Source organism: Pleurodeles waltl, chromosome 7, assembly GCF_031143425.1.
Source record: "Pleurodeles waltl isolate 20211129_DDA chromosome 7, aPleWal1.hap1.20221129, whole genome shotgun sequence".
Classification (NCBI taxonomy): Eukaryota; Metazoa; Chordata; class Amphibia; order Caudata; family Salamandridae; genus Pleurodeles; species Pleurodeles waltl.
The window spans coordinates 1526642056-1526664174 of record NC_090446.1 but is presented as its reverse complement, the minus strand read 5'-3'; the positions used below and the strand labels follow the sequence as shown (position 1 = coordinate 1526664174).

Genomic DNA, 22119 nt, shown 5'->3' with positions numbered 1-22119 from the left:
GGCTAGAGGTATCCTGACATCATGAGGCTGATGAAGGGGTCTCCGAAGGACCCCCCATGGCAAGAAATTACCCAAAAGTTTTTTTATTTGGGGCACACAATGATCTGTGTATCCTCTGCGGTGCTCAGCGCAGCACCCTGTGAGAATCAGCAATGGATATGAAGATCTAGACCCCAATTAAAAAAAATACACCCACTCACAGACCCACTCAGGCTCCCATTTACACACCCACACACCCACTTACAGAACAACAAAACTACTACCACACCCAGCACAGACCCACACAGCCACTCACACACTACTCCCACACTCATATACCCACTTACACACCCACACAACCACTCACACACCTACTCACACACCCATACAGCCACTCACAAACCCACTCAGAGACCCACAAACTGCTCATACACCCACTCACACACCCAGTTACACACCCACACAACCACTCACCCACTCATACAGACACACCCCACCCCCACTCACAGACCCACAAAACCACTCACACCCACTCACAGACCCACACAGCAACTCACACATACACACACACCGACTTATACACAGCCACTTACACACCCAGACAAACACACTATCCCAGTCACACACACCGGTACAGCCACTCACACACCCACTCACACACCCACAGCGTGGGTTTGGCTGCATGCGTGGGGTTGGCTGCAGGGCCTGGCGGCTGCGGCCAACCCCCGCTGCACCCGGCCAAAGGCCATTCGCGGTGGTGGTTGGATTAACATATGGTAATTAAATAGTACCTTACATTGAAAAAACCTAGAAAATCACTGAAAAAGCCAAAGGTCACATGGACGTTATAGTTAGGATATAGAGGTAAAAAAACCTTTGAAATTCACTCAAGAAACAAAGGTTACAGGGAAGTTATATTTAGGTTCAGAATTTACACACACAAAACCATAGAAATTCAGCGACTATAGTTATCGCAAGAAACTATAACTTGTGCCCTAGGGTAACTATAACTTGTGCCATCACCATGCACTGCTAATTCCTCCATATATTACATGTTATGACATCTTCTATGGAATCATTGATAATATCACCGTAACAATTCCCAAAACATTATTGATGAGACAACTGCGCATGGCAGGCACGCGAGCTATAGTTACCTTAGGCATGAGTCAAAGTTTCTTGAGATAAGCAGAACTATAACTGATGAATTTCTGTGTTTTTTTTGTGTGTAAAATCTGAACCTAACTATAACGTCCCTGTAACCTTTGTTCTTTTTATATATATATAAATAATCAGTGGAAACAGACGAGTCTCTCCAAGTGGGTTCACAAAGAGGGAGATTGTAAAAGGGCCCCTGGAATGCTGAGTGGACCAAACACAAGTTGGAACCCTGGTGCAAATGTGAGCTCTCCCAAAAAGAGCTGTGATATATTTTCAGGAAGCCAAGTCAGTCTTTCATTTCTTGATAAGACTAGCCTGAATATTGAAGACTTCCATATATCACAAGTGTGAAATGCCTTGGGGTCTCAAAGGCATTCCTCCAAGGACTGCTACAAGGACAAGGAAGTAAGACTGGCCTTAACCCAGGAAACAACTATTGTTATGCTGTGGTCTCACAGAAATCACCTTCATATCCGTCAAGTGCCATGAATCACTAATTTCCCCATAGTCTATGGAGTGTACAATAAGAGGCGCCCTGTGTGGGGTGCACTTTGGGCGTAACCTCAATCTAGCAGATTGATAGGGGGAGCAACCAAATTAATACTGAGTATTGCCCAGAGGTCACAATTCAAGGCCACACGGCTGAGACACACATGCTTAAAATGGACGGTGGATGTAACAAGCGAAAACAAATGAGGAACCTTTATTGAGAGAAGTTGTTCTACTGCTCTTCAACTCTCTTTCTCATTTCCCAGGTCTGTCTCACTCTGACTGCCAAGCGAATGGCTCGCAAGAACTGTTTGGTGAAGAACCTGGAAGCCGTGGAGACCCTGGGCTCCACCTCCACCATCTGCTCGGATAAGACAGGCACCCTCACCCAGAACCGCATGACCGTGGCACACATGTGGTTTGACAACCAGATCCACGAGGCCGACACTACGGAGGACCAGTCTGGTAAGCCCTGACCACTGTCAATAGCCCCATCAGACATGGGGCAAGGCGGGTTCCAAAGAAGAAGAGAGAATCACCAGACACCACATAGAATGAAGGCCATCAGATGACAGGACCATCAGACACAGGACAGAAGGAGGGCCAGGTGAAGAAAGGAATATCAGACACAGGACAGAAGGAGGGCCAGGTGAAGAAAGGAATATCAGACACAGGACAGAAGGAAGGTCAGCTAAAGAGAGGGACATCAGATACAGGATTGAAGGAATGACAGCTTAAGAGAGGAATTGTCATAAACAGGGCAGAAGGGAGGCCAGATGAAGAACAGAGGGGGATATCAGACATAGGATAGAAAGAAGGCCAGCTGATGGTAGGAACAGTCAGTCACAGGACAGAAGGAATGCCAGAAGGAAGGTAAAGCTTAGAGGGATATCAGACACAGGAAAGAAGGAAGGCAAAGCTTAGAGGGATATCAGACACAGGAGAGAAGGAAGGCAAAGCTTAGAAGGATATCAGACACAGGAAAGAAGGAAGGTAAAGCTTAGAGGGATATCAGACACAGGAGAGAAGGAAGGTAAAGCTTAGAGGGATATCAGACACAGGAAAGAAGGAAGGTAAAGCTTAGAGGGGTATCAGACACAAAAGAGAAGGAAGGTAAAGCTTAGAGGGATATCAGATACAGGAGAGAAGGAAGGTAAAGCTTCAGACACAGCAGAGAAGGAAGGTAAAGCTTAGAGGGATATCAGACACAGGAAAGAAGGAAGGTAAAGCTTAGAGGGATATCAGACACAGGAGAGAATGATGGTAAAGCTTAGAGGGATATCAGACACAGGAAAGAAGGAAGGTAAAGCTTAGAGGGATATCAGACACAGGAGAGAAGGAAGGTAAAGCTTAGAGGGATATCAGACACAGGAGAGAATGATGGTAAAGCTTAGAGGGACATCAGACGCAGGAAAGAAGGAAGGTAAAGCTTAGAGGGATATGAGAGACACAGGAAAGAAGGAAGATAAAGCTTAGAGGGATATCAGACACTGGAGAGAAGGAAGGCCAGCTGAAGAGAGGGACACCAGACACAGGATAAAAGCATCGGACAGAGCATAGAGGATTATAAGACAGAAAATAGAGGGAAGGCTAAGTGAAGAGAGGGACCATCAGAGACAGAACAGAAGCAAGGCCAGCTGAAGAGAGGAGTATCAGCCGCAGGGCAGAAAAAGGCCAGCTGGAGAGAGGGGCATCAGATACAGGATAGAAGGGAGGGCAGTGGGAGGCAGGGGCATGAGGTACCTCCAGACAATATGATAGAAAGAAGGCCAGCTGAAGAGATGGACCGTCACACACAGGATAGGGGAAAGATCAGATGAAGAGAGGAGAATCACACACAGGATACAAGGAAGATCAGGTAAAGGAAGGAGAATCAGACACAGGATGAAAAGAAGGTCAGTGGAAGAGAGGAGAATCAGACACAGGATAGAAGGAAGATCAGGCGAAGAGAGGAGATTCAGCCACAAGATAGAAGGAAGATCAGGCGAAGAGAGGAGAATCAGCCACAGGATAGAAGGAAGATCAGGTGAAGAGAGGAGAATCAGACACAGGATAGAAGGAAGATCAGGCGAAGAGAGGGGAATCAGCCACAGGATAGAAGGAAGATCAGGCGACAAGAGGATAATCAGACACAGGATAGAAGGAATATCAGGCGAAGAGAGGAGAGTCAGCCACAGGATAAAAGGAAGATCAGGCGAAGAGAGGAGAATCAGCCACAGGATAGGAGGAAGATCAGGCGAAGAGAGGAGCATCAGCCACAGGACAGAAGGAAGATCAGGTGAAGAGAGGAGAATCAGACACAGGATAGAAGGAAGATCAGGCGAAGAGAGAAGAATCAGCCACAGGATAGAAGGAATGCCAGTGGAAGAGAGTGCCAATAACTGGAAACTGACAGTGTAGGAAGGTGCCTGGCTTATGTCTCTACTCCTCTGTCTACGCAGGTACCTCTTTTGATAAGAGTTCGGCCACCTGGGCGGCACTGTCTCGCATCGCTGGCCTCTGCAACCGAGCTGTCTTCAAAGCCTTCAACGATGGCATTCCTGTGATGAAGGTAAAAAAAAAAACATTCTTAGGCGGTGGACATCCGGGGGAGCCAGAGAGAAGTGAGGGCACAAATGTGGTTTTCCGCTAATCTCCATTGGAATTTCCAAGATAGCTGATACAGAAATAGACATCCTATTTAGAGTTTTACTGATTGCATTGCTACCATTCTATGTGGACTCTGAAAACGTACTCCCGGATGGAGGAGCTTTGTAAGTGCCCAAATCTTATGTGCACTTTATGCGAGGGGGCAGTTTCTCAGCATGTTATAAATGGCGTACTCACAATTTTGTTAAAGTCCACCATCTTTACACTGTGGCCTTTCATGGTTCTAACTCCAGCAAAAGTAGCTGCTGATGAAGCACCCTCGACCAGACAGCTTTGCAGACTTAGAACCACACCCTGGTGAATGAGATGGAAGAAGAAATGCATATAGGGTGGCTTGTCTTCTGCAGATTGTAATGTGGAATTGTACTGGCAGCCTCTAGATCTGTCCCCCAAAGGAGATCGTCAGGCTCGGTGTCTTATGCTATGTTGGCTCCAATTAGACATGTCAGTGTCCTGCACATACTATCACATCATACATGGTGAGCACCGGCATGTCCTTGAGGTGCCTGTAAAAAGGAGCTCTCTTGTGTTAAGAGAACTGCTGCCTGTCTGCAAGGATCCCATGAACCCAGAGGTGCAAATCTTGCCTCAAACATTTGCTTGACGCTACCGTCTTCAGAAGATTTAGACAAGATGAAGTGGGTATGTCAGGATAAATGTATCTGAGCAGTTATAAAACTTAACTAAAAAACTGCTCGTTAATCACCAGGGAGTTGGGGTGGAGATAGGACCAAGGAAACACTCTGAAAACAGAATCAGGAAGGAAGGAAATCAGTGCTGTTTGCTTTGCTGGTGAGTGCTTCCTGGAGCAGAGGTTGAATAGCCACCAAGGGTCTCATTAAAGAGTAAACTCAATGGGGCTGGAAATGGGCGGATGGAAGCCCACCCTCAAATCCATGCCTAGGAGAGGCTGCTTGAGAATAGAGTCCCTTCTATCTAAGAAGCCCCTCTGGAAAACGAAATGTGGAAGCTGGATGTGAGTCAAAGGGATTTAACACATTGGTTACTATTCCTGGGTCCGAATCGTTTTGGACTTTAGTTGCATGATTTAGTGCAAATATGTGTGGAGCAACAGAAGCTTTTTTTGCAGCCTTTTAGAATTTCTTAATTTCAAAATGATTTTATTCAGAGGCATACCATTCAAAATTTCCAAGAAAAGACTTGGCTCTTTCGTGCCCCGGCTCAAGGCCATGGGAAGTGGGGGGTCTTCCTTATAAATTCCAGCTCCAACAAGCCCAGCTGCAACCACAGCCACTGAAATCCTGCTTGTCTCTAGACTCTGTTGGGGGACAGGTGGAAGGAATTTACACTGAGTGGAGAGGGACGATTTAAGATAAAAGATAGTTATTCAATCAAGTTCAAATCTTTTCCACCAGAAGCACTATTCAAAGTCACATATTACCAAACCAGAGGACAAGAGATGTGTCCTAATCTAAGGAATTCAGACTCTTGTACAGAAAGGAGCAATTCTACATCTTCTCTCATCACAGAAAGGGCAAGATGTTTATTCCACTTTATTCCTCGTCCTGGCGAAAAATTCAGATCTGCGCATTAAATAAAGACACTCAACAAATTTGTGATGTTCAATCAATCAATCAATCAGTCAATCGTTAAGCATGCTACTCACCTGTTAGGGTCTCAAGGTGCTGGGGGGTAAAAGGGGTATTGTGGGAGGGTTGGTACTACTCGAATAGCCAGGTCTTGAGTCGTTTCCTGAAGGACAGGAGGTCCTGGGTCAGATGTAGGTCGACAGGGAGGGAGTTCCAGGTTTTGGTGGCGAGGTGAGAGAAGGATCTGCCGACGGCTGTGGTACGATGGATGAGGGGATGGTTCGAGGGCAAGGTTGGAGCAGCGGAGCTGGCGGGTGGGTGTGTGGAAGCTGAGACGCTCATTGAAGTAGGCAGGACCTGCATCGTGGAGAGCCTTGTGAGCGTGGATGAGGAGTTTGAAGGGTGTTAACTTTACAAGCATTGTTCTATTTGATATCACAATGAGACTTTTGGAGTTGCTAGATCTGTAATACATATATTGTTAAATACCAATACAGCACTTCCTGGGGTTTGCATTGGAAGACTAGCATTTTGAATTGTAAGCTCTCCCCTTCGCCCTACTGTGTTCTCCCAAAGTTTTCATCAAGGCATTTGCGCCAGTTGTGGCCTCTTCACAACTACAAATTATTCAAATATTTTCTTACCATAATGATTGGTTGATTTCTGCAGATTAATTCTTTAAAGTCAAGATCACCAGGAAGAGAGTTTTGCATTTATCACGTGCTGCTGGGTTTCATCCTCAAGCAACAAAAGTTGCTGTTGCACCGGGAACAACGGAAGTTGTCCATAAGAGCTTTCTTCACAGACACAGAGAAGGGTAGTGTCTTTCTTCCAAAATCCAGATGAATAAACCTCTGGAACACTCTGTGCAAAACCTGGTGCATCAGCAACAGACTGGCTGAAAGTACAGTGGTTGGTAGCACCAACCATAGCAGTCGTTCTTTGGGTTCGCCATTGTTTAAAGCCTCTCATACATTATCTGTTGGATTATTGGTCTCTGGTGGCCCAAAACTATGGCAAACACAATCCAGGCCATTCTCATGAGGGTGCTTCAGAAGATTTGGAGCAGAGGGTCTTGGTGATATTGATAGCACTGTTATAGTTTTGTTGACCATGGTTTCCGATGATGAATCAACTAGCTATAGAGGCTTCTATCACCTGCCAACAGATCCTACTCCTCTGAGGACACCATTGCTGTCAAGAACACAACTATTCACCCCCAAGTTGAAGGTGTGAAAATTGAGAGGAGGGATCTACAGCACTTAGGTTCTTGAAGTAGGCTGCATTAGAAATCCAAAATTCCAGAAAAACATTAACATTATATTCTTATTTGAAACATTGGTGTATATTTGAAAGTTTGTGCAGGAATAGGAATCTTTCTGCAATTGATTCTGACCCTTTTTAAATCTAGGAATTTCTAAGGGATGGTTTGCTTAAGGGGCTGGCTCCATCTACTCTTTATTGCTCATTGGTCAGGAATAGAAGGCTTTCGGCATTCATGGGCGTATTTATCAAAGATAATTCCTCTATCGACTAGATTAATCAGAAGGTTCAAACACAGGAGACCTATGATACCAATCCCAAGCCCCTTATGGGATCTTCTACTTGTGATAAACGTTGCAAGTTGCAACCTTTACACTATTAGATACTAAGGACATATAGTGGCTCTCAGCGAAGGTGGCATTCCTAGTGGCAATAACCTTGCATTGGAGTTTCCATGAATTGGGAGCCTTGTTATTTTTTCCTTTTCTTAGATGTTTTTCAGACCAAGTGTTTTTAAAACCTAATCCCAAAATAGGACCAAAGGTTCAGACACATTATCAGTTGTCCAGGAGATACTTTTACTGGTGGCTGCTCCATCAAGCCCTGATGCTATACCTTTAGCTTTGAATGAAAAACTTGCTATATTGATATACCGGTAAAGAACTAAACCCTTTAGGGTTTCTCATGCATTTTGTGTCTCCTATGAACTTGCAAATAAAGGGAAAACATTTACAGTAGCCGCATAGGGTAGATGGGCCAGGCTGGCAATCACCCAGGCATATATTTCCATGTCAGAAGAAACACCAGGGAAGCTTGAAGGGAGGTCAGCAACAGCTGCCTGGACATCTAACCATAGCCTTAGGGATATCCATAAAAGAAATATGAAGGGCTGCATTTGGCAGAACCCTAATATTTTTTTTTTCTCATTATAAATTAGATTTGGATTTGACTGATAATTTTGGTTTCTGGGGTCATGAATGTAGCAATGAAGTAATTGCTAAGATCAATGATCTCTACTAAAATATTATTTTACAAAGTCAGTGACATTGTGGGTGCTTCAATTTTAAGGTTTATGTGTATTCTCGCACAGCTAAGCCTGGGATGAGGCGAACAGACGATTGGGTAATGATTCAATTACTTACCTGTAATCTTCATTACCTGGAGTCCAAGTCCTTCTTGTCCCAGCCCTATACAGAAGAACAGAAATATCCAGAAAAAAGTGTCAGATCTTCATTGGAAAGGTTAAAAAAAACTAAAAAGAAATACCATTGACTACTTTACATGCAGGTTAAAAGGGCATCCCCATTTAAATCAAAGGCCGCCTAATCTCTTTGACCCAAATACTACTCATTAAAGCATCCATCTCTCCTGGGTGTCGCTGCCATCACAGCTACTCCTCTGATGTCACGGTGGGAGCTGCCACATAGCCGCTGGGCAGAGGGGTGTTCTTGGGTGTTGCAACACATCCAAAAACAACATGCTGGAGTTTAGAAGGCAAATGAAAAAAGAAATATAAAGTTATTTTGTTTTCAGCTCATCACATTTGCTGGAGAGTGATGAAAGGATTTTGTAAAGTGAACAGACTTGGTGGGTACCAGGAGCGTGAAGGGAAAGGCTGTAGAATGTAACTTTTTTCTTACATATAAGAACATTTAAATGTTTGTAAATAAACTGTGTAAATATTTGAAAATATCTACCAGCAGTTAGGAAAGCACAAATGCAGCACGTTTTGTAATTCTGAAGAGTAATGTAAACAAGATTTTAATAGGAATCAAACAAATCAAGATACTTTACACTGTTTGATGAGCAAATGTTAAATATTTGTCACACGTTATCATTTGTGCGCTGTACAGTTTTATCAGTGAAACTGTATGTCTCTGCAAATTTTGCTGCAATTTCAATGGAAAATGTGTTGTCTTTAAATGACAGTGGCTAGCACACCATGCTTTAGTGATATATCTGCAACAGTGTGCCCCAAAATGTACCACTGCCTAAATACTAAACCCTTACCGCTCTCCTGCAGGGTGGACGTGGCTCATTTTTCACAGTCCCTTTGACTTCAGTGATGTAACTTGGATAGCAGGATGTCCACTCTGAAAATTGTCCCAGCACCACTGGTCTGCCACCCCCACGAGAGAGAGGGGAAGCGATCCCCAGATGCTTTACACCACATGCACACCAGTCAATTCCATCTGATTAATCTCCTGTTGGCGCGAATGTTAATTTGGGGATTTGAAAGTGATTAGTGAAGAGTGATTAGGATCAGTATGGGGGGGGTGCAGGAGCTTGTTCCAATCACCCATTCTCTATTCCTTCCTAAACCCTGTAAGGTCTTCATGTTCAGAACCCCTCCCTCTCACTCTTCCATGACATTCAAGGAACCTTAAGGTCAGGAGGTGTTATGCATTACATTGAGGGAAGGGAGATTTTCCTATATCCAGAAACCAGGGAATCTTCTCTCCGATTCAGACGAATAAATATCCTGCCTTGTGCTGCACAGAGCAGAGGTCCTGTCCGTCCTGTGGCATCTGGTTCTTCTATGACCGTGCCATCTGAGGGGCACATTTACGGGGTTTTGGCGCAGGGCAATGGAGAAAGTCACTTTGCTGTGCTGCCCTCCGTCAAAGTGAAATGGCAGGAATGCACTGTATATATGGTATATGGGGCATTCCTGTCCTTTCCCCCTGCACCGGCACCCTTTTGGCTGCCCAGTGCCAATCCAGGCACCCTTGCACCATGCTGTCTGGGTTGCATACAGAATTGATTTTGTCCAGAAAGGGACACCTTCCTGCAGAAAAACAACCCTGGGAGGCTTTTTCCTCTTTCTATGAAAGAGGGAAAAACGAGGAGAAATAAAGATATTTCTCTTCGTTGCTCCTCCCCTGGGAAGGCGTAAGGTTTTGAAGTATCCCCAGGATTACATGACCTTGTACATCTGGAGATGCGTCAAAATCCATGGATGTTGCATGGGAACATTGACCGCAACGCTCCTGGAACACCTCCCTAACACAGAGTAGGCAACGGCGTGATTTGCGCTGCCTTACCTTACTCCATGTCTACGAGGTCATTCAGAGCCATGCAAAGTGGCTTTGCTTGGCCTCATAGATATGATTGAAAGGTTTGCGTTGGCGTTGCGTCAAATAAAGTGATGCAATGGCGGCGCAAGGGGCTTATAAAAATGCCCCTGATTGCAATGCTCATGAATATTGCCTTCATGCATTCATATTCACTGCCATCTTCTCACCGGTCATGTTTCCACCTCTTGCAACTACATACTATATTGATTGTGTTGACGCTATCTCGGTTATCTGGTAAGACAGAAATAAAGCAGGATCAGGATGATGTTAAATATCAAGCGTGTATAAGGCAATGTCTCCGTACCCACCACCCAAACAATAACAAATAGCATTTTCAAAGAAAAAAATCCTCTGCAGTCGGTGGTAAAACATAAACCTTGAATATAAGGTTTATATAATAAATTCAAGGTAAAATACAGAAGGCAAAAAGTAGTGGTTAGTCGAAGTGCATATCTAGACAAGATCGGGATTTAGCTTTAGGCTGAGTTGAATACAGCAATACAATGACATGAAGTCAAGCCAAAAGTATTCTAAGTCCAATGCATGAGACAAACTAACAAGGGGTCTGTCTCCAAAGTAGGGGACTCAGAAGACTGGCTCATCTCCAAAATGTATCCTGTTTATAACCAAATCTACAATGGAAGTCAATGGAAAGCACACAGGGCCTGATCAGAATTTGGCGGAGGGAGTTACTTTGTCACAAACATGACGGAAATGAGATGGGGTATCTTCTGTCCTGTGTTACTACTGGATTAGACATGATCTCAAGTCAATTGGAGGTCTGGCCTGATCCTGAGTTTAGAATGTGTTTGTACTTGGTCTAAGAACAGATCTTGTCTTGTAATTTTAGACAGTTCTTAACTGATCTTAAGCTTACTTAAGGGTTTGTCTTACCTTTAGTTTAGAGAAAACTTAGCAGGTGCAGGGCATTACTGTCTTGACTGGGTTGCACTGTGAGTGGGCGTTTTCTTCTGCTGAGTGACCAGGTCCTGAGTTGAGGTGACGTTTTTCATGCATTCAGCTCTGAGATCCTTGTAACCTTTTTGATTTGTATCGAGGTTTTGTCCTTCCTCAGTTGCAAGAGTTCCTTGAGATAGAAGATGCTCTTGTTGTTGACACTGTCCTCTCTCCTGGTCTACGTAGCGCGATGTTGCTGGTGATGCCTCGGAATCCGCCCTCCTGAAGTGCATCGAGCTGTCCTGTGGGTCTGTGAAACAGATGCGAGAAAAATTCAAGAAGGTGGCAGAGATTCCCTTCAATTCCACCAACAAGTACCAGGTGAGGACTCTAAGCCATCAGTCTCCTTGAGGTGACAGGAGAAGTCTGTCCCATCAAGTATTAATTCCTGCGCCCTTCATTCTTTTCCTGCACCCCAACCGCGTACTGCGTGTCAGTTCTTTCTCTGGCTTCCTCTTTCCTCATGCCCCTCTCTACCTCCCTTTCACTTTTCCCTCTATTTACCTTTGCCCATCATCCTGCCAATACCCAATCATTCTTTATTTCTTATTCTGTTCAGGCTGGTTTTGTGACATCATTTAAAATCTTCAGGCTTGTGCAATTGCCATTCAAACTCCTGAGAAGGACATTTGTGTGTAAAGAAATGGGTGGGCCTTTTTTAAGAGACACTCACTGTGGCTCTGGTGCTTGAAGAAGCCAGGCTTTCTAACACGTGCAGCAATTTCTCACCCTGACAAGAGTCCAGTGTAAAGGAAGATTGGTTCTAGAACATGGGAGCGTATGGACTCAACACAACGAGAACTCGACAACAGAGTGATTAGTACAGAAGGGGGATGGCTCTACAGCAGAACATTGAGTGCTGTCCAAACAAGAGAGGGCATATAAAGGTGGAATGATACTGAAAAGGAGAAGGCAAGAAGATATGTATTCAACGGCTGGTACTAGATAGGTGGTAGGGAAGGGCTGGTGCTACTAAGATAGAGAGATGGGTGCTCTAGAAGTGATGATGCTACGGAGGAGGATGGGCGCTAGAGAAGAGGTAGTACTATTAGAGTATTAGAGAAGATGGTTGAGTGCTCTACAGAGGAGGGTGTTTAGAAGAATGTGTGGTACAGAGCTACTAAAATGGATGCGTACTCTATAAGGAATGGTGCTACGGAGGAGAATGGATGTTAGAGACGGGGCAGTGTCACTAAAAAGATGGATAGGTGCTGTGGAAGGGATAGTGCTAAGGATGAGGATGGGTGGCAGAGAAGGAGCGGTGCTATTAAAGAAGATGGATAGGTACTCTAGAAGAGAAGTGCTGTGGAGGAGAATGGGTGGGACAGATGGAGCGGTGTTAATAAAACAGGTGGGTGGGTATTATGCAAGGAATGATGCTACGGAGGAAATTGTGTGGTAGAGAAAGGACGGTGCTACTGAAGAAGATGGACAGGTGCTGAAAAAAAGGAATCATGCTACAGAGAAGGATGAAGGGTTGCTATAGACGATTGGTGCTACAGAAGGCTCCTAAGGGGCACTTTTTCCAAGTGCTCTGCCTCGTCGCAGCATTTGGTATTTTCTGCCTGAGAGATAGAGCATTTGTTAGAGAAGGAATTGATATTGTGTGCTAGTCATATACACTTTAGCAGTGCCCATCCCTCCCTCTGTACATGGCAGTGCACACCAGTCTGAACCTTCCTTTTGTACGACTAATGAACTGCAGGTCTCATTAGAACCCCAGAGAGGTCTTGGCAGAGCACACATGCATGGGCACCGGATGCCGCCTTGGCAGAGGCAATGTTCAGGAGATCAGGTTCCACAGCTAGTTGCTGGCAGTTGAGAAAGGCAGGTAATACGGAAGGTAAGGCTAGAATCAATCCCAGAGACTGATGCAGGACCCGGGATGGTGCATCAGGAGGAATCATCACAGTGGAGCAACAAAGGGCCTGATTTAGATACTGCAGAAATCTAAATCCCATAGGAAATAATGTGATTTAGATTTCAGTGGATGGGATATCCGTCACCGTTGTAACGGAGTAACGCGTCTGCCAATATCTAAATCAGGCCCTAAGTGCACCCGTCAAGTTATGAGTTACGCTTCAGTGTGAGTTCTTATGGTCACATGCCTTTTAACATAGCTCATTGAAGCTGGTTTCCTTCTTACAGCTCTCCATACATGAGACCGATGACCCCGATGACAACCGGTACCTGCTGGTCATGAAGGGTGCCCCCGAGCGAATCCTGGACTGCTGCTCCACTATCATCCTGCAGGGCAAAGAGCAGCCCCTGGATGAGGAAACGAAGGAGGCCTTCCAGAACGCGTACCTGGAGCTCGGTGGTCTCGGGGAGAGGGTGCTGGGTATGTATGTGCCGTACGCTCGGAGAGCTTGGGGGGTATGTATCTGTACGGGGTATATCCTGGCTTGAAAGGGTCTGTGAATGTGTATTAGGGACTCTGATAATGTTGAGTTGGAAAACAGAGAATAATTTCTAAATGCACACAAAAGACCTGGTAGTGAGCAGCCACAGACTCTTAAAGCAAACCATCCCTTGGATAATATTAGGCTAATGTAGGGAATTCTGCACAGGAGAAAACTATATGACTGGTAGATAAACAATGTGTGAATGCCTACTAGAGGTAAATCCTGACATTTGTAGAGCACATGTATCTTGACGATGAAGATGCCTTTGTGATTTGGGCTGTGTTTGTCTTCTTGCTTCTTCACAGTTGACCCTACACTATCTTCACCAATAAACATTTTTTTAATGCCTTTCCTCTGCCATCCTCTGATATGGTTTGTTTACCTCTCTTTTCAACTGACCCCATTCTAGCAACCATTTCTGATCCTACCCTAGCATTGTCCACTCCATGACTGCACCTGTCCTCATATTTTCAATATCACCTTTTCAACATCTTCACAATCTTTGGTTCTCAGTAAGCTCTCTCTCTGTTGTTCCTGTCTGGATTATTATTCTTTCATTTTTGGTGGCATCCATGACTATGCTGTGCACCTTCTTCTTCTGGGCTACAATCCTGCTCAGTTCGTATTTCTCTCTGTCTTGCTTCTCTTCCTTGGTTTATGTATGTCACGTTAACTTAGTTTCTTATTTCTCTGTAAGCGCTTTCCATCGGCCCTCAATCTCACACCTTCCCCTATCACTTCCCTAACTTTAATTCACCGGCCAAATCGGAACTGTTGCTCGGGCTCACAAATGCTTTCTTTGGACCTCAATAGGAGTGTCCCAGTGTTACTGATAACAGGCCATCAGTAACTGCAAGTTACAAGAGATTATAAATTGGACCTCGAAAGTGACCTTAGAAATGAGGAATATCAAGGGGATGTGTTGTCGTGGGTTCATTTTCGCATCTTGCTTGGGCACACATATTTTAGCTTAGCTTAGGCCTGCAGCAGGTTGAGCTATCACCGCTATGCTCTTGCTAGAAGCTAGGTGTTAGGTAGGATTCCTTTTCACATGTTTATTACAATATGCTTGGGATGTTTATTTTCTTCTCACTGATCGTAACAATCCTAATTTTGTTATGTCCCATTGCCCTAATAACTGCAGCTAATACATTTTATTGTAGATTGCAGCCTTCTCAATAAATGTATTGAAAACCATCCTGCATTTTTATTTTGGCCTACGTGTATGTATGAGACCTTTCCTAATGAGAGAAAGGGGTGAGATTTGTCGACCACGACTTCCCTGAGAAGTCACTGAGTGTCATGCCTCAGACAGCCTCAAATCACCTTTGCTTTCTATGTTTGGGTGAGGTGCTACTAGCTAGCCAAAAGGGTTGGGCAAACAGCTGCCAAGACGTCTCATTCTACTGATGAGTCCTATGACATAGGAGAGTCCTATGACAGTGTATTGCTGGTGTTGAGGACTCTTGTAGTGAGTTTGTAGGTCTATTTCTGTTCTATGTTGATGCAACATCTCGTGCCTTGGTCTGATGAGGTTTCTTGATAATCTCGTAGGCCATTTTATACTGTCTAATTTTCCTGATATTGAATTGATATCAATACTGCGCGTTGGCAAAAAGCACCTTGTACATCAATGAATGAAATTAAAGAAAATATTGTACATTGTTTTGTCTGCTTCTCCACTTTCAAGTGTTGGTTCTTTTCTGTGTTGGGTGTTACAGCTAGTGACACCATCTCGATCTAGGGCCAGACAATGATCGAGAAATCACAGCATGGCTCACACATGAGAAGTTGTATTTACCTTGTGAATCTGAGAGGATGAACCTCGGAGGTCCATAGAGCAGAAAAATCATAATGCAAGATTACTATTGGAGTTCAAAACGGTGCAGCAGCACACCTTAATCCATGTCCGGCAGTGTCAATTCATCAGATGTAATCCTAGGGGGGAATCAGCCACCACTCACTGCCCCTGTTTCTGCACTGCATGACCAGGCTTGCTGACACTCATCATCTGGTCCTCACATAGACAGTTCAGAGAGTCAGACACCAACAGGATGCTTGTATACAAAATGTGGTACCAGATTATAGCTCTCAGGAAACTGGGTGGTATGAATGTTGTGTCCTGCTTAACATTTACAAAAATATCACAAATTGTAGTTATTAATAGAAAGTATACACCCAGACAAGCAATACTTTTGTTGTAGATATTTAGGGCACTATTTATGTAAGCATATATTTTTACTACAATAGCCTGACACCCAGACCTCATCAACAGGGAGTGTCAGAAGTGCCAGGTATGGTACTTTGAAAGCCAGACATTTTTGAATGTTTCCCAAGTTGAGGGTTGCTTTTCATTCTTTGTTTTAACACCACTTATTCTCCCTACTGCTCTCTGTCCTTAAATCACACTTTCTTGCAATGCCCAAAATGGATGAAGGAACTAAGACACAGCAGTGCTGCTCCAATAAAAAGGCTCTGTTGTATAGCCCAGGGAATGGTACTATGAAGACGCTGCACACCACACCAAGACATAAGAAAATTGAAAAGGCACCTGTTCTGACACTCATATTAGGAACTCCTCCACTAAGGAGCACGGAGTGACAGTTCCGTCTCAGGCGATAACAATGTATAAGACTTATTAGTCATACACACATATTCATTCAACTAGCCCTATGTTGCAAATCACACATTAATACTAAGGTGAAATGCCCACCAGAGGCCAAGTTACTGTCTTGCAGATTCCTAACATGTAAATGTTTCCAACAGTAACAAGAAATGCATTGATGGCCATGCTGTTTTTTTCTGCTATTTGCTGCCCGATTAACGTTTGTGATACAACACCCGGGAGGGGTGGCGGGACTCCCTGTGTGTCAGAGCTGTGCCTTCCTGCAGATTTGTGCTCCCTTCACACCCAATGTGAGGATTAACTTGAGGTTCTGCTTCTCTTTGCAGGCTTCTGTCACTTTTTCTTCCCAGAAGAGCAATATCCCAAGGGATTCGCCTTCGACACTGAAGACGTGAACTTCACCACGGAGAACCTCTGCTTTGTGGGCCTTATGTCCATGATTGATCCCCCCAGGGCTGCGGTGCCGGATGCAGTGGGCAAATGCAGGAGTGCGGGCATCAAGGTGAGAGTGCATCATGGTGAGAACAATCAAATTCAGATTTGGAGGAGAGAGCAAAGCCTTCAAGATCAGGAGTGATGTGAGGCTGAGAGTGCATCACGGTGATACTACCATCCAAGTAAGAATGGGGGACTTCAGGTTCAGAGACGAGAGTGAGGCCTTCATGATCAGCAGTGGCACAAGATGATAGTGAGCAGTGGCACATGGTGATAGTGCATCAACCTGAAAGCTTTCAGGTTTTGAGGTGAGGAAGGGGCCTTTAAGATCTGCAATGGTAAGAGTAAAAGCATTGGAATTGAGGATCAGTGGTGCAAGCGTGGCCTTGCAATGATAAGGAGTGGCATTGGGGTCACGGTAATGGAATTCAGGATTAGGGGTGGATGGCAAACTCTGCTCCGCAGGCGGAGTTGGCATAGTTTTGCCCACTCCGCACTCCGCTTGGTGCATGGAGTTCAGCAAAACCTCTACCTACCGCTGCGTGGGGGAGTTTACCACCTACCCTTATTCAGGATCAGAGTGATACGATCTGGGGGGCCCTCCCAAGAGCTACAGGGGTTGACTTCCTAACCCCCTGGTGCAAGGACTTTGTAAATGCACAAATATGAAATAGAAATCCAGTTGGACTACAAAACATACACACCCATCGGACAATGCCGTACATGAAGTGTTTACTAATAATGATCAGTACCTCAAGTTGAGCTCTGGGACTCCAGACACTCTTTCGTAAATGAATAACACACTCAAAATAGCACTAAGGCAGGGCGTGTCCAACATGGCACCTAGATAGGACGCGTTGATATGGAGAACTCTGCTGCCGCTATTCAAAACAGAGCCGATCCCAGGCCCTGTGGCGGCCTCCTGTCAGCGGACCTCACAGAGAGCAGTGAGGCAAACGTGGAGGAGGTGAGAGATTGTCTCAGGGGCATCCTACTGAGCCATGGAGACACGTACAGCACACATAGTGCACCTGAAGAGAAGATGCTGGGAGAGACTGGGCCCTGACGGGAACTGAGCTCACTGCGACCCTTTGTTGTACAGTGGAGCCCAGCGGGATGCCAGTGGGGCCTTGTCAACAGGGGGGCCTGGCCTTCAACAGTGGCTTCCTGCACCAGGGCCAACCTGCACATTGTGGAGGAGGAGGAAGCGGCCCCGGAAGGAGCAGGTCACCCACTGCCTGCTGAGAGCCACTGGGTGCCGCCAGACGGACGCCTTGCAGAAGACAGAGTGGTGGCCCGGGTGCTGGGCCCCTACTCACCCACGGGACCTGCCCGGCTGCCATCCCCAGGCACCGGGAAGAGAGTGGCTCCATAGCAGTCCTCGGTGCCGTGGAGAGACACCCCCACGCACGCGATAGTAGACAAGGCTGGATCAGCAGCTGCGGACAGGCCTTAGTGAGGCTGGCGGTGCAGTGATGGAGGCCTGAAGCAATGGGGGCGGGGACCGGCGAGAGGACCTGTAGGTTTGCAGTCGTCCCACATACACGAACGGATAGAACGGCGTGACCAGGAGGGTAGGACCCCTGATATAAGGAGTAGTGAGGGCAGCATGCAGGCCCCAACAGCGGCAGGCACAGCTGAGGACTGTGAAGGGTGTCATCAGAGCCAAGGGATAAAGCGAGCCTGGCTCTGTGGGACCTGTGAACTGTGGACAGTGCAACAAACACAGTGCTGCCCACTCTGCAAGACCCAACAAAACTGCAACTTTTGGCCCCATTGACTTACGCTCAAGGTGAGAGGGCAGAACCACACTCACTATCACCCTTGACAATCTGGTGGAAGCACCCTAGAGAGCTAAGCAACCGCTCTTACAGGCCGTGGGACTGGGTAGGCACCTGAGAGCCTGGGCGGTGACCACTGGCGGGAGGTGCGTCTCGTCTTGGCCACCACAAGCTGGCCTTCAGAGACATTTGAATCGACATTAGCCAACCCATCCTGGACCTTCATCTCCCAACCCACGTTAGCCTGCCACTGCAGAGAAGCAGCGTCACTTAAGCAGATACCGCTGTCGAATCACCATTAACAGAGGGACAGTTCTCACAAAGGGCTGATGAAGCGAAGAATGGTGGGACAGCCCGCATAATGTGAGCCTTGAGACACTGACTAGGACCCCGTGCTCTGGACCCACGAACGACAAGTCGGGGCGAGCCAGCCGTGCCTCATTCTCCCCACCAGGGGCACCCCTGCTGCCCCTTCTGACAGCATGGCGACTGCCTGCTCGGCACAGAAGGACTCCACCATCAAAGAAATGTTCACAAAACCCACAGGAAAGAAGACGGACCAATCAGAGAAGGGCTCAAATGAAACACGAGGTCTAGCTGCGGCCTCCTCAGACGATACCCTGGCGATGGATACCCCAGTCATTTGGTCGTTCCTTGAGAGCCTTTTCACTATTCTGAGAAATTACAGCCGGCGTCAGAAATATTACACGTAAAGAGGATGAGCTGGAACAAAGAGTCGACTCCCTTCAAGCAAGAACAAGGCACACCAGATGAGGAATTGGAGGAACATAGGCGTGAGATTCTCACTCTTAGAGATAAAACAGCTGATCCTAACTACTAGCTGGAAGACCTCAAGAACAGATTGCGATGGTATAAAATACTCATCAAAGGCATCCCAATTCAGGCCAATGACGGGAGTTTGGAAGATTATGTCCTCTGCCTTTTCTGCCATGTATCACCGGATCTGAAGGACCAGGAGATCATCAATGATTGCACACATAGGGCAGGACGACCAGCCCACTGTCCTACGCAACCACAAGACATTCTAACTTGCCTACACTATAACCTGCAAAAGGAAGCCCTCATGGCAGTGGTGCGGGATAAAAGTTTCATTGACTTTGAGGGCATCAAAGTGTGTCTTTAGCAGGACCACTACACTATTACCTTACAAAGGCAAAGAGCTCTCCGACCCCTCACCAGCCTCCTGCATGAAAGAGGGCCAAGCAGGTGTACAATCCCCAGCATTTTGCCAATGGCTGAGCCTGGTGGATGTCTGGTGACAACGCTATCCACTCGACAAGAGTTACACATTCTTTTCCGCAGTTGACCTGGATTGACTATTTTTTCGTCTCACACCACCTGAACACAAACATTACAGCAACAGACATCAGGGTGGCCGCAGTCTTGGAGCACTCACCCATCTCCATCTCCTGTCGCTTGCTTGGAACCTCAGCTCAATATCACACCTGCCGCCTAAATCATACCCCTCTGCACCAGAAAGAGATCATTTTAGAAATAACTTCCACCATCACACATTTCTTACAGACTAATGACACCCTAGAGGTCCCAGTTGGCTTACTTTGGGACACACTGAAGGCAGTGCTCCGTGTCCGCTTCTTTGCAAGAGCAGCCTGTCTGAACAGGGATAGGAGAGATAAGAGGACTCGACTGGAGACTGAGATCAGGAAATTGGAGGAAGAACACGAACGCACAGGCTCCTTTAGATTTAGGAGGCAGCTAACAACTGCGTGCAAACAGCTCAAACTCTTGGGCATGGGCAAAGCTGAATATGTTCTCCTGCATTTAAAGCAGAAATATTATGCTGGAGACAACAAAGTGAGGCGCTTATTAGCACACAGGCTCAAATCCTCCAGCATCGTATAACGGAAGTAGATGACTCCCAAGGCCACCGCGTTGCCCAAGATGAACATATGGTTCAGGCATTTGAACACTTCTACAACAATCAATATACCACCGAGCCACTAGAACTCAGACACGCAGAATCCTATCTGGCGCAGCTGCCACTGAACTGCCTCTCAGAAGCCGAGTCCTCTGCCCTAGAGAAAAACATCCACACCGATGAGGTGCTGCAGGCCATACAAAAGCTTACTATCGGCTTACTAAAAGCTCCAGGTCCTGACGGCTACACAGCAGACTTTTATAAGACCTTTGCCACTGCTCCCGCTCCCATCTTAAGTAGACTCTATAACTCCTTAAGCGCAACTGGCACTCTTACCACCCCCATGCAACAGGCAACATCATAGTCATCCCCTAACTGGGCAAGGACCCTGCCTTGTGTTCGCCATACCAGCCTATCTCATTATTAAACATATATGCTAAGATCTTTACTGGAATCGTGGCTGCCCGGCTTGCCCCCTACATACAACGCCTGGTTGACCCGGACCAAGCAGGGTTCATACCAGAGCACAACTACAGTGACAATACTAAACAACTTTGTCACCTCATCAACAAAGCTCACCAGTCCCATGCTCCTATGGCTCTTCTCTCTGTCGATGCTGAAAAAGCATTCAACAGAGCACACTGGCCATATCTTCAACTGGTCCTAATTAAAATGGGCCTTGGATCAAGGTTCTGCAGATGGGTGTGGTAAAGCAGCGGTCCGCATTAGTGGCTTGTTATCCCAGCCATTTACTATAGATAGGGGAACTTGTCAGGGGTGCTCTTTGTTCCCTTTATTCTTTGCCCTCTATATGGAGCCTTTCGCAGGGCGGATGCACCTCATCGACAGCATCAAGGGCCTGCGGATGGGGGGCAGGGAGCACAAGCTTGCGCTCTATGCTGATGATGTGATGATTGTGTTGATGGACCCTCTTGGCTCCCTGCCCTTACTCATAGAAGAATTGGAGAGGTTTGAGGGTGCCTCAGGATTTAAGATCAATTATGCAAAATCCAATATTGTTAACCTTACCCTACCTAAGGCGGACCAGGCCTCCCCGGAGCACTGCTTCCCCTTCACTTGCACGCCCCAGGGAGTAACTTATCTGGGCCTCCAAATACTTTCTACGTTGGGGCGCACAACTGACAGCAATTACAGGAGGCTTTTGCAAGTGGCCAAGTCGAAATTGTCTTCCTGGAGGAGGCACATGTTCTCGTGGCTGGGTCGATTAGCGGCAGTTATGACGACACTGCTCCCAAAACTGCTTTATGTCATGCAAACCTTACCAATGCAACCCCCTCCTCCCACTCTTACTAAAGTGCAGCAACTCATTGATGATTTTATCTGCTGTGGCAAAAAGGCACGGATTATGAGAAAGCACGCCTACCTGGCCCTGGAGGAGGGTGTATTGGGCATTACTTGTTTGATGAAATACTACCAGGCTGCTCAACTGCGGTATATGGTGGAATGGGCCAGACCCCGCATGGAGAAGCATTGGTGCGTCATCGACCAGGCAGTGGCGGGCATCCACAATTGGAAAGTACTCCTGCTACCTAAGCCTCATAGGCCACCTGGCGTGTACATCTCGCCGGTCCTACGAGTCACCATGGGTGTCTGGGACGCAGTCCAGACCCGCCATACATTACCTTCCCACATTTAGCCCCTGACTCCCTTCATAGGCAACCTTATGTTTCCTCGAGCAAGACGGAGCACTTCCTTTGTTGCTTGGCAAACGGCGGGATGTAAGAGGCTGAGAGATGTCTTTGACTTGGAGGGCATCATGGATTTTCCGCAATTTCAAACCCACTACTGCCTCCACTCCAATGTTCACTGGCAATATCTGGCCCTGA

The 22119-nt window shown here is 46.4% G+C and overlaps 1 protein-coding gene across 1 annotated transcript in view; it reads left to right on the top strand.

Moving 5' to 3' along the window:
• Positions 1 to 22119, top strand: part of ATP1A3 (ATPase Na+/K+ transporting subunit alpha 3) — a 300833-nt gene that overhangs the window by 205162 nt on the left and 73552 nt on the right. Inside the window, exons 9-13 of the mRNA XM_069201375.1 lie at positions 1896 to 2094; positions 4071 to 4180; positions 11312 to 11446; positions 13274 to 13466; positions 16483 to 16658. Of these exons, the coding sequence (XP_069057476.1) occupies positions 1896 to 2094; positions 4071 to 4180; positions 11312 to 11446; positions 13274 to 13466; positions 16483 to 16658 (813 nt within the window). The remainder of the gene's footprint in view (positions 1 to 1895; positions 2095 to 4070; positions 4181 to 11311; positions 11447 to 13273; positions 13467 to 16482; positions 16659 to 22119) is intronic.